At 41.9% G+C, this 13,088-nt stretch overlaps 1 protein-coding gene across 2 annotated transcripts in view; it reads left to right on the top strand.

The window, feature by feature from the left end:
• GAREM1 (GRB2 associated regulator of MAPK1 subtype 1) overlaps positions 1 to 13,088 on the top strand; it is a gene marked incomplete at its 5' end in the record, with an annotated part of 204,641 nt that overhangs the window by 145,240 nt on the left and 46,313 nt on the right. For both annotated transcript variants that reach the window (XM_082668439.1, XM_082668438.1), the window contains one exon: positions 5,416 to 5,546. In XM_082668439.1, the coding sequence (XP_082524565.1) occupies positions 5,416 to 5,546 (131 nt within the window). The remainder of the gene's footprint in view (positions 1 to 5,415; positions 5,547 to 13,088) is intronic.

The raw sequence follows: 13,088 nt of genomic DNA, 5'->3' as shown, positions 1-13,088 counted from the left end.
TGATTCTGGGTATTCCCACCAAATGGACCCATAAATTTGAACTCTTACTCACTGGTGACTACTTTTTTCCCCTTGTGTATTACATCCTGGTGCTGAAAGACTGTTTCATCCTGGAAGATAGTTCCAGTTGCTTATCTAATCTGTTCTTTGGTTGGATTGGTCCCTGAAAAATATGTCTTGAGGTTCTGTGCCTTATTCAGATTTGAATGATTTTTAAGTACACCATTGCTTGCTTTCTCTGTTGAGTGAAAACATTCATCTGTAGTTCAGAAACAAACCTTGTGTATTGTAATGTAGTTCACCTTTTATTTATAACTTTGAAAACCTGCAGTTACTTATGCATTGCTTCATTGTTTGCTAATTCCAGGACTATATTTATTACACATTTATTAAGTACCTATTGACTTTAGACATGTTGAATTTGGTGCTAATGGGACTTCCAAGTATAAATATCCAACAGGCCCTTAGATGTCTCTAGAAGTGAAAAGAAATGTAGACTGTGTCAAATATATTTATTATATATTTGTACAGTCGTTTGTACAAGAAAAATTCAAATGTTTAGCTTCACTGATCTTCAAAGAGATGCAGATTAATACAGGAAGGAGGTGCTTTTTAATATGCATTGAATTGTCTAATTGAAAAAATACTCAGTGCTGGCAAGATTGTGCCCCAACTAGGAGGCATGTAGCCTATTCATAGAAATATAAATTGGTTTTGGTATTTTGGAAAAAAATACAGCTGTGCATGGTAAACATAAGGAATTGTGTATTATTCTTTGATTTAATAACCTCACGCTAGAAAATTTATCCCTAAAATGTGAGCCAGAAGACAAAAGAAAATCTCTTTGCAGAAGAGGGAAGGGAGCCCAGAGTTGCTGAGTGGCTACTTGTGCTGAGTACTTTGCATCATCTCACTTAATCCCCACAGCAGCCCTATGAAGTGTCCCCACTTTACAGGCAAGGAAGCAAGGCTCAGACGGATTAGTAATTTGCCAGCATCATAAAACGTGTACATGGCAGAGTTCCCACTTACATTAGGCACGTGCCAAACTCAGACTGACCATGTAAGAATAGAAAAATAGTTAAATCCATTATTAAGTGCTGTGCAAGTATTGTAAGTGTCATCACGTGGGAAAATGTAGGAAAATACAGAAAGAAACAGTATAAAACTGTAGATAAGCCAGTTATTAAAAATTTGTACATAGACTGAGTAGAATAATGACAAATGAAAAGTTTAATTTGGCAGAATTTGTTTAAATAAGTAGTATTGAGATTGCCATAATCTTTTTGATTTTTTAAAAATTGTTTTTTATGAAAAAGGTACAATCCAACGTATTTTGTATTTTCAAATGTGTTGTTCATCCCTCTACATTTTCTAAAAGGTACATGAGCTGTTATGTCTAGGTGCATCCTCTATTTTGTCCTCATCACCTATCCTTTAACTCTTGGAAATGCCTCCATCGAGGTTCATCGCTAGCAAAAGCCCTACATCCTTAAACCCTCCTGAAATTACTTTCATTTTGTTAAAACCCAAATCTGCATTATGCCCTGAAAACACTGCTTCCTTGAAGGCCTCTCAGGTGGTAGCTCTATTTTTTTTTTTTTGCCCCCGAGTTGAGGGGATATAAGTGTCTCTATGGTCTTCATTGCTGCCCTGACCTTCACTGCTCCCTAAAAACTCAGCTGTAAATCTCTTGTCATCAGACAGCATCCCCTGCTCCCCCATTGTTGGTACATTCTCTACCAAGCCTAGGATTCCTCCCTCATTTCTCCATGGTTCTCACTCCTGGCTCACTGCCGTTCTCCCCAGCAGTGCTTCTCTCCTCACCCTTGGAGATTTCAGTGCTTACCTGTATGATTCATTTGATACCCCTGGCTTCTCAGTTCCTTTAGCTTCTCACCACCACAATGCTTACCTCCCATGGTCGCCCCCTCGACCACAGCATCGCCAACAACTCCATCCCTCCGTGATCTCAGTCGTATACATACCACTCTCTGACCTCTCTCCTCTGCCTGGTTCTCGAGCTCACTCCTCCAGGGCACGGAAATCAAGTCCGTCAGAACCTGCCATCCGTTGATCCCATGATTATTTTCATCCTCTTCCCTCCCTCCCGAGATGTTGGGTCCAGCTCAAGCTCCGTGAACTCCCTTGCATACATCCTGCCTGCTTTGTCCCTCTTTCACGTCTCATACTCACTTGGCAATTGGCTGAATCCAAATCTCTACCTGCTTCACGCCAGCCCCCGGGCGTCATACACTGGCTAGAGGAAAACACACAACTAGAGTGTTTGGTTTCATTTTCAGATGCTGACCATTAACCTCAAGTGGGAACTTAGGGCTGCCCACCAGACATATTATGGTATTCATTTTCACTGGATTTTTTTTCTTTTTGCGGTACATGGACCTCTCACTGTTGTGGCTTCTCCCGTTGCGGAGCACAGGCTCCGGACACGCAGGCTCAGAGGCCATGGCTCACGGGCCCAGCCACTCCGCGGCATGTGGGATCTTGCCGGACCGGGGCAGGAACCCGTGTCCCCTGCATCGGCAGGCGGACTCTCAACCACTGCGCCACCAGGGAAGTCCTCCCCAGACTTTTTACAATCTTCTCCTCTTTCCTTAACCTCCAACACCTCCTCTCTCAACTTTATTCTCAACTGATGCCTTCCTTCCCACTTTTGCTGGAAATATTGAAGCAATAAGAGGGAGCTTCCCCCAGGTCCCACTGAACCTGCCACAGATGAATTCCTGTTGAAGGCCAGCTCCTCCACTCTGATGTCCCCCCATGTCCTCAAGGATGTGCTCCAGTAATCTTGCTCATCATCTGTGCGTCATTCCCATCAGCATCAAACATGCTGGCACTTCTCCCATCGTATTGAGGAAACAAAAACACTCTCTGGGCCCCATCCCACTTCCTCCCTTTAGCTACTACTCAGTGTCTCTTGTCCCCTTGTCACAGAACTCCCCAAAACATCACCTGCTGTCCATTCTTGTTATTCCCAGCTCTCCTTTCTCAGGCTCTCAGGTTCAATCAAGCTTTGGCCCAGCTATTCCACTGCTCGTATCAAAATCCCCAGTTAAACACAAGCTGCTAAATCCAACAGTTCTCAGTCTCGTTTCACAGTCCTGTACACAGCATTTGACGTCACTCCCGCCTTCTCCTTGAGGCACTCGAATCACCTGGCTTCTAGAATGTAGCACTTCTGGATTTTTCTCTTATTTTCCTGGCCATTCCTTAGTCTCCCAGAGCTCAAACCTTGGACCTCTTCTCAGTCTACACTTGAGACCGTGGTTGTCATCATTAAAGTGTCATGGCTTTGGGCTTCCCTGGTGGCGCAGTGGTTGAGAGTCCGCCTGCCGATGCAGGGGACAAGGGTTCATGCCCCGGTCCGGCAAGATCCCACATGCCACGGAGCGGCTGGGCCCGTGAGCCATGGCCGCTGAGCCTGTGCGTCTGGAGCCTGTGCTCCACAACGGGAGAGGCCACAGCAGTGAGAGGCCCGCGTACCTCAAAAAAAAAAAAAAAATGTCATGGCTTTAAATATCATCCATGTTCCCGTGGCGCCCAGAGTTACTGTTTCCAGCCAGACCTTTCTCCTGACATCCACACTTATGTATCCATCTAAGAGCTTTCGGGCTATCTCTGTTTCTATGTCTAATAGACGTAACCGGTCCAGACTGAATTCCTGATCTTACCTCCTCATCTTACCCCTCCAGACCTGCCCATCTCAGTTAGTGGCAGCTCTGTTCCTTAGCCGCTCAGGCCACATTCCTCACTGCTTCCAAACCCCGGCCGTCTCATACCTGGATGATTGCAGGGCCCTCCTAACTGGTGTCTGGGCTTCTACACCTGGCACCTTTACAGCGTGTCCTCAACACGGCAACTAGAGTGATTCTTCTGTAACGTTGGTTAAATCGCCTCTTCTGCACTTAGACCCCCCCAGGTGGCTCCCCATCGCACTCAGATGAAGAACCACAGTTCTGCAAAGCTGTGGACAACCTAAACCACCTGTTATTTCTCTGACTTTCTTTCTCTTCCTTCTTAGCTTCTACTCACCCCACTCCAGCCACAGCATGCCAAAGACGCACCAACCCATCCGCCTGAGGGTTTCTGTGTAGACTGTTGCGTGTGCTTAGAGCTCTGAGAACTCACTGCCCAGCTACATCAAAGTCACTGTCTCAGCCACGCCTACTCTGGCCACCCTGCGCTCTCCAACCCCCTCACCCTATTTTTAATGGTACTTCTCACCTTCTGTCTCCCACTTCAGTGTAAGCTTCAAAAGGACAGAGGTTTTTATCTGGTCTCTTGATTGATTTATCTCCAGCATCTAGAATAATGCCTCCACCTAGTAGATGCGTTAAAGAAAATGTGTTGAAAGTATGAAAGTTTCCCTGTTTCTGCCTGATGCCCCGTGGACGCATGCAGAGAGATCTGCCTCATAATAGCTTTTCATTCCTTTTCAAGTTTCTCAAGTGTTATATTGTAAACAGTGTTCAGAAAATGACCACTAAGAAACATGGCGTCACGGACTTGACCGTATATGGTCTTTTATTCTAAACCGAAAGCAGCTCCTCTAGAATGTGGCAGCAGCATCACAAATACCAAAAACGTCCAAGCAGCATAATAGAGCCTTGACATTTTTAGGAATATGTTCAGAGTTCTTCAGAAATCCCCCAAATTATGGATACTTTCATAGTATATCCTACTCTCATGAATTTCACATGGTAGTGAAAAGGAAAGATGGAAGCTACGTGCTGCTCCAGATGCCGAGTGGCTCACTCACTGCAAGGGGGGCTCCTCCCAGCGCCCGCCCCAGGCCCCTTGGTCTCAAGCCCCACGCGTGTGCCGCAGCCAAGCTATAGAATTGCAAATTATAGCAGCTCCTGAGCCCTCAGCATCGCCTGCGTATTGTTGAAACCAAGGATATCTGTGAAAGCTAAGGGTCCACGTATTATTTTATTCCATTGCACATTTTTAAAAAAATCAGTTCCCCCAGGCCTCTCAGACTTGGTTTTAGAATATAATGTATGGGGGGGGGCATTATTACAACTAAACGGCAATGTGACTTATGGTTATAAACAACATGAGCAACCACTTATATAACACATTAAGTTTTCAGTGTCGAGTTTACATTACAAGTAAGCATCTATCAGATTTGTTATTGATCCTCTGGTAATAAACTCTGAAAGTAGCAAAAAAAGAAAAAATATGTTCGCTTTCATTTTTAAGCTGATTTTTAAATAAATATCCTAGTTCAAGAAAACCTTTTGCCACGGTAACTTTTTCTTTTTTTAAATGATAATGCTCAGAAAGCCTTTGACAGAGAAGAGTGGGAGTGAGGAAGGGGGATGCTGTCGCCACGGTGACGGCTGTCCAGCGTAAACATCTCATATCTCTTCCGTTTATCACGTATTTCAGGGCAATTCAAGCTGCTGGAACAAGACCGAGATATAAAGGAGCCAGTGCAATATTTCAACAGTGTGGAGGAGGTGGCTAAAGCATTTCCTGAACGCGTGTACGTCATGGAGGAAATAACGTTCAACGTGAAGGTAGTTCTGAAAGAACCAAAGATTTATCCTAAGATAATTTAGCTTTCAGGTTGTTGTGTACACAGTAAGTGCTCATCTGTGCCTCTTAGGAGGTTCCATCTTCCTAATGAGTTGGTGTCAATGGCCAAAACTGGTCTTATAAGAACTGTGCTGTAGCTGAGCTGACCCCCACCCCAAAGGTTACTACACTTAGTTAGCATTATCTTTGGCTAGAATAACTGCTAAGGCAGATCAAAGGTTATTTTCCTTTTTTAACATTTGGACTTTATTCCCTAAGATGTAACCATTTTTTGGCCATATCTTCTGTGAGGCTAGATGCTCCACTTGGAAGAGCAAGCAAAAGGCATATGGTGAATCTAATACCAAACACTTATTGAGAGAAAGAGGGACTTCCAGAGCATGCCCGGACATCAGCATGTATTCATTCTGTCTATATCAGTCTACAAAGGAGGGAAAATTGATGTATCGAATGTTGCCCAATAGGTACTTATTGATCCTTGTTCGTCAGAGGAAAGCTGAATACTGTTTACTGTGCTGTGTTGGTTTTGCATTCTTAAAGGGACAGTTCTGTCCCCTCCTACACAGTGAGCGAGCTCCTTGTCGAGAGTCTGGTTAGAAGAGGGACTAACCAGAGAAGCGATGCCACCAACCAGGTCCAGCCTTGTTTCAGCCTGCAAACCCACTGCACTTTCTTCAGCCACATCCACGATTACACTGACTCATTTGAGAAAGTGTTCACATTGAAAGGATTTTCTGTTTAACCTCATTTCAGCAGGAAGTCCAACTGAGTCACTGTTCTCTGAATATTTCAAGATTTAGGGAGCAGATGCCGGATTCTTGGAAATCCACTCTATGTGAAAAACAGACTACATGGTATCTTGGCCCAAGAACGCAAGTGTCTTTACAGGTGGGTCATTCCACCCACACTCCCAGGAAGCGGGGAGATGCCCAAGACAGCTTCCTTAGTGGAGAAGTGGCCCATTGAATTAGCTAAGTCATTCTTTCCCCCAGTTCTAAAACACAGCTGCCATAATCTGCTTCCTTTAGTTTTATTATTAAAATGATGTTGTATTTAGTAAAGTTCTTTACTCACCAAATCATGCTTATGTTCAGAATATTTACAATTTTTAACTCCTTCGGTGACCCGGGCTGTGAGTCCTCAAGACAGCTTCTGTTGGTTTACATTGAAGATTTGTGAGAAAGTGTTCATTTTTAAACTTTCCAAGATTCGTTGGCCAGAAGTTAATCAAATCCTATTTCATTAGTGTCTTGATTTGATTTAAATCTCTCCTTAAAACTTACATTTAAAATTAACTAAATGAAAAAAATTTTGTTTAGAAAGCAAAGTTAATACTGCAAAACTCTCTTCTGATACATTTCGTTTGCTGATAAATGATGAGGAATCTAGCATAAAATTTTTTTATGATTTTTTAAATGTCCTCAAGTATTAAAATCTAAAATTCAGTCTTTGGTGGCATATTGTTTACATGAAAGATTTTTAAAAGATGCCTCTAAGAGCTGTTTGTGAATTTGTATTGAACCAGCAATGAATGAAAAAATAATACTGAAACTAATACATTTTGATAGGGGTTTTTTCCCCCACAGAATACCATGATTGGCTATATTGATTCAAATGTATATAATAGAGATATCATTCAAAAGTTTAGCACAACAGTGTGAATGTACTTAACACTACTGACCTGTGTACTTAAAAACGGTTAAGATGGTAAATTTCATGTTATGTATATTTTACCACAATTTTTTTAAAAAGCAAAAAAAAAAAAGTCAGTTGGACTCCCCACTGAAATGAGGCCGAACAGAAAATCTTTCGGTCTGAACACTTTTTAAAATATGTCAGTGTAATTGTGGATATTACAGATAAGTGTATGGGGTAGAAGCTTATAGCATCCACAGAGCTGGTTGGGTTTGGGTTGAGTTCTGTGCTGTGCATACAGAAATATTTAATACCTCTAGTCTATCACTCATAAAGTTGTAAGAGGTCATCACTTAAGTCGTCTTTCAATGCTATTCCAAGAAGACTCGATAAAGGAACCTCAAGAAATTTACAGAGATATACACAAAAGTCTGTGTGCTTAGTGAGTAAACACCCACGTAAATAAATAAACCGAGGAGATTTGGGGGAAGGATGCCTGGATACTGCCTGGATTTTAAAGGAAAATATTGGATGCCATGGTCTTCTTTAAAAATTGATTCTAATGTACACGAACATGTATGTAGAGCTTAATGTGAGACCTAATTGGGGGCAAGGAAGTGCTACGCTTGGTTATTACTTCTCCTGGAGAGGGAGAGAAAAAATGAAAAACAGTACAACCTATTCATAACTATAGCTGTTACAAACATTATTAAATATAATGTAATATGAAATATTATATAAACATAGCTATTATCCAGCAAGCAATTTTTTACAAGATAGGAGAATTCAAACCTCCTTGGAAAATTCAGCCTCTTCTCTCTGCTTCAGATAAAGTGTAAATTAGACCAAGAGGCTAAACAACTATAGAAATGACTAACAGTTAAGAATTGGCAGCTAACTGGCATCATGATAGTCAAAAGGCACAATTATTATTTGAAATAAAGAAATATATATTTATGCACATATATTCATATATAGTTACAAGTGCAAATTGAAATGAAGCATGATAAGAATACAGAGTAAAACAAAAGTATTGAAAGAATAAGAACTAGTTTTGTTATTTTCAAGACTATAGCAAAATTTTATCTAAAATTTAACAGATAGTATTAGTACTATTTACATATTTATTTCAAAATAATGTATTCCTTTTATCTTAAAGAAAATATGTCTTTAAAAGATGACTTGATGTGTTTAAAAATGATCTGCCCAATTGTCCCATCATTGATTAACTGTGTGAAATGAGTTAATATATGTTAAACGTTTAATTCTTTAAGCAGCAAATATATTTTGAGCACCTACTACATGGCCCACCCTGTCCTAGGCACTGGGGGTAAAGATTGAATAAGTAAATCCTTGCCTGCTTGGAGATTACATTCTATTGGGGAGGCAGGGAATAAATAAGCAAATACAAACGCTACCTCCAGATAAAGCAATAGAGAAGACATTTGGATATACAAGTCCGGAGCTTGGGGCAGGGTCTGGCTTGGGGTATAATATATATTTGGGGCTTATCAGCTCCTAGGTGGCATTTGAAGTCACGGGGCTAGCTGAGTTCACCTACATCTCAACCAAGGGTGATTCCCCCCACCCCCCAGGGACATTTGACGATGTTTGGATACAATTTTGATTGTCGCAGCTTGGGGAAGGGGTGGGTGCTACTGGTGTCTAGTGAACAGAGGACAGAGATGCTGATAAACATCCTACAGTGCCCAGGACAGCCCCCCAACAAAGCATTATCCAGCAAAAACGTCCAGAGTGCCAAGGTTGAGAAACCCTAACCTGGAGTCTAGATTAAGACAGGAGATCTGAGGACTGAGCCCTGGAGCATTCCAGCACTGGGGTCTAGAGGAGGCAGAAAGGAGTAGCAGATAGAAAGACAGCAGAGCATGTGGTATCCCTGCAGCCAAATGACAATAGCGTTTCAAAGAAGAATGGGCAATTGTGTCACATGCTTAGTGATTGAGTTAGATAAGCACTGGGAACTAACCATTAAATTTAGCAAAATGGAAGCCTTTAGAAGCTTTGAGAGGAAGGAAATAATAATCAGCTCAGAGACCCAGAAAACAGTTAACCAGGGAGGTATAGTAGGGTGGTCCCACGGTGTTGTCGAAGTAAATTTCAAGTGAGATTACTCGGCACTAACCCTTTTTTCTTCCAGCCGTCTTCAGCTGGAGAGTTGGGTATATAGTCAGAGTTGGGTTCTACCAGGCAGTGTAACAGAGATAAGCAAAGGCACAGATGAAGTGCCCTGGAGTGGCAGGTAGCAATGAGCCATGAATACAAGACGTGTAACCCCAATGAAAATTGGAGATCCTGACAGGGTTAAGGAACTTTTGATGTGGATTTGTTTAAGGAAGTGATGTGCAAAATAGGAGAGTGGTAGAGCGTCAAGTCCTTGAAATTAAACTTGAGGCAGTAATATAGGAAATGATAGGAGTAGCTGTTTTTCAAATCTAAATAGGCAACTGAGGTGGGAGGAACAGAAAATGGGAGACGAGAAGGTCAAGAAAATGAAAGAATATGTGGGCAGGTAACCTCTTGCTGATCATTTTGTCCATTTCCTCCAATCCCTCCTAAGCTGATGGCATTCGATGTTTTTACAGCAGTCACCTGCCTCATTCACCACTTTTTCCCTCTGTTAATAACATCCAGTTTTTGGTTTCCATGGTAAGAATTTTGTTTACCTGCTTTCCTACCTATTTGTTTTTAACTGTAATAGGCATTTTCTCAATTACCTCTTTTAGTTTTTTCATCAGCTGTCTCTGTTCTCATGTTTACTTTCAAAGTCAGAAGATGTCTTAGTTCTGAATTGGTCATTCCAACCGAAGGCTCAGTCCTCTACCCTTTAATAAGAAAAATAGCTACACCAACAGTTTTTCAGCCCGACTTCTTTCTTTAAACAAGTTGCCCGTTATCTAAAGAGCATGTCAGACTGTGTATCGTAGCTCAGGCTCTGGATTCAGAGTTGAGGTCAGACACCAGCTCCAGGCATTGACTGTGACCTTGGGCAGGTCACATGACCCCAGGTGTCTTCACCTCCAAAATGTACAAATCATAGATTTGTCATGAGAGTTAAATGAAGCAATGCATTCATGTGCTTTGCAAGTGTCTCATGTAGGGGCTGGCTAACTGCAATCTTGGGGGAAGGCACCTGTCTTGCAAATAAAGTTTTATTGGAACACAGCCATCCCCCTACACTTAGTGTTGTCTGTGGCTGCTTTCATGATACAACAACGGCACAGTCTGGTAGTTGCAGAAGAGACCATATGGCCCACAAGCCTGAAATTATTACTCCCTGGCCCTGTAAGAAGAGGTTTGCCAACCCCTGATTCAAAACATAAAATCCAACTAAATGAAGTTTCACATTTTAAAAAAATTTCCCAGCACAGATGATTTCACTTACTCTTTATTTAGTACTTTATACTCTGTGACTGAATATTAGAACAGAGTATTTATGTGTTGTTGTTTCAGAATACCCTTTCACCTCAGATACTTTTTTGGAGACTTATTATGCCAGTACCTAGTGAATTATTTTACATGTCTTCCAGCCTCTCAAACCCAGCCCAGTAATAATGAGAAATGTTCCCACACGTGTATTTTCTGCCATCAAACTAATGACTAACAAATTAAGCCTTGATGTAAGTCTGTCTTTCCTGTGACATTTGCAGAGAGAGCGGGAAGAAAGGGCAGCCTTGGATTTGGCACTGGGTAGCTTGCAGCTCTCGTAAAGTGGGGAGGAGGCTTCCTGCTTTCAGTGCCCTCAGGCACAAGCTTTCTACATTAAAATGACTGCTCCCCAGTCCTAGGGAGCCCAAATGCACTAATCTGGATGCTATAACGTTGCTATTTTCGTTCCAGTTAGTGAGGTCCAAGCTTTCAGCTGTTCCAGCATAGATTTCCCCGGAAGCAGAATAACAAGTTTGCATTGTCTCAGCTGGGGAAAGTGCCCCACTCAGGAACTGTGAGATTTGGGCCAAATGTGGAATGTAGTCGCCGCTTCAGCCCACACAGACCTCGTAAGAACCGTTACCCTGTGGCTGGGTCAGAGCTCAGCTGAGTCCTGTCACCTGCGAATCAGCTCCTGCTAACTGGGCTTGGCGCTGGCAGGGGTGGCAGTGCCTCACGGCAGAGCTGCTGGAGTGGAGCGCAAAGGATCTCAGGATCAACTTCTTTTAATAGGGAAAAAAAAATCGTGTAAGATTCAGAGAACTTGAGTGATAGCTGAGCTTCTCAATACTGAAAAACGTGACCAAGAATAAAGTGACAAACTGTTATAAATAATCCAGCAGGACTAGGAAATTTATAGACTCTGAGTTTTGATAATCATCAGATGTTAGACCTAGAAAGGCCCTTACACATTGCTTTGTCCTACTCCTTCTTTTAATAAATAGGGAAACTAAGAAACAGATGTCAGCCAACTTCATTGATACATACAAAACCACAAAACAACTTAGCTGCAAAGCCAGATCCCCTAATTCAATCCAGTCATCCTTCTACTCCCTCATATTCTGTCTGTGGATTTGAGATAAGGCCCGTGATTATGATCAGAAAATCCTTTCACATTGACACTATAGCTTGCACGGTAAATTCATTTTCTTTTTTTAAAAATCTAAATAAACATATTCAATAATTATTGCCTAGCCAGATCCTTTCGTCTTTCATATTTCTGAACTGCTTATGGTCTGACACACAGGATTTGGCAACTTTCTGAATGTTATATGTGCCGATTTTTAGATCTTACATCATTCCAGAGTATGTTGCCAATGTTTCAGAAATAAAATCCTACAAGTTAACTTGATGTTTTCTATCAGCAGTGGTACAGTTTCTAATTAGATAGCACATGTCAAAGTGAGCCCCTTCAAAAATGCTACTGTAACATATTAACCCAGAATTGTTTTAAAGTATTAACCAGTATTCACAGAGAAACAAGATGGGTTCTTGCATTGTTGCTTGAAGCAGTGGTAAAGACACAAGGAAGTAGCCAAAATGCATCATTGAATAAATAAGCAAGAGTTCTAAAGTTTAATATGTTTCCTGCAACTTGATGCTGAACTTTGGATTTTTTCCAAGGCTTCTAACTTACTGAGAATCAGCCAGCTTTTCCCCCAAGCCGTAGATTTGAGGCAATCTGTGTGCCTTTTATCTTAATATATTCATTCCCCTTTTTAAAGCTGCCATCTGAAAAAGTGCTGAAGAAATAAATATCTTCCCCCTCTGCCAGCCAGTTAGACTGTACTTTGTTTCCATACCTAAGATAGTTAACAAATTAAACATATGTCATGTTACTTCCTTGACTCATTTTAACAGAACACACTACGGACAAGGCCTTGGAGATACATTAATGGAAAGCATTTGGGCTGCTCTTGATTCTAACTCTTGTCATAATTATTTTACTCTCTGCCATCTTTCTGATCATGTTTGTCTTTTAAAAGGCAAAAACAGCGTATGACTAGACTTTATTCTGTGTGCATGGGCCATCCTGTATTCGTCCTGTAGAGTAATACAAAATAGTGGGACTGAGTTCTTTGGTTGTCTTGTTTTATTCTTATACTAAGAGTATAGTTGAGTCGCGGTGGTCACATCATTCGTAGTTTAAAATACCATTCCTGGGGCTTCCCTGGTGGCGCAGTGGTTGAGAGTCCGCCTGCCGATGCAGGGGACGCGGGTTCGTGCCCTGGTCCGGGAGGATCCCACATGCCGTGGAGCGGCTGGGCCTGTGAGCCGTGTCCGGAGCCTGTGCTCCTCAACGGGAGAGGCCACAACGGTCAGAGGCCCGCGTACCGAGAAAAAAAAAAAAAGAAAGAAAAATACCATTCCTGGTTTCTGTCTTGACCATTCAGAAAAGGAATCCTCATGCTGTAAGTTTATAATGATGTCAGACAGGTGTT

This window comes from Grampus griseus (genome assembly GCF_964374135.1).
Source record: "Grampus griseus genome assembly, chromosome: 12".
Taxonomy (NCBI): Eukaryota; Metazoa; Chordata; class Mammalia; order Artiodactyla; family Delphinidae; genus Grampus; species Grampus griseus.
Note: the sequence above shows the minus strand (reverse complement) of the source record. Positions and strands in the feature narration are given on the sequence as shown.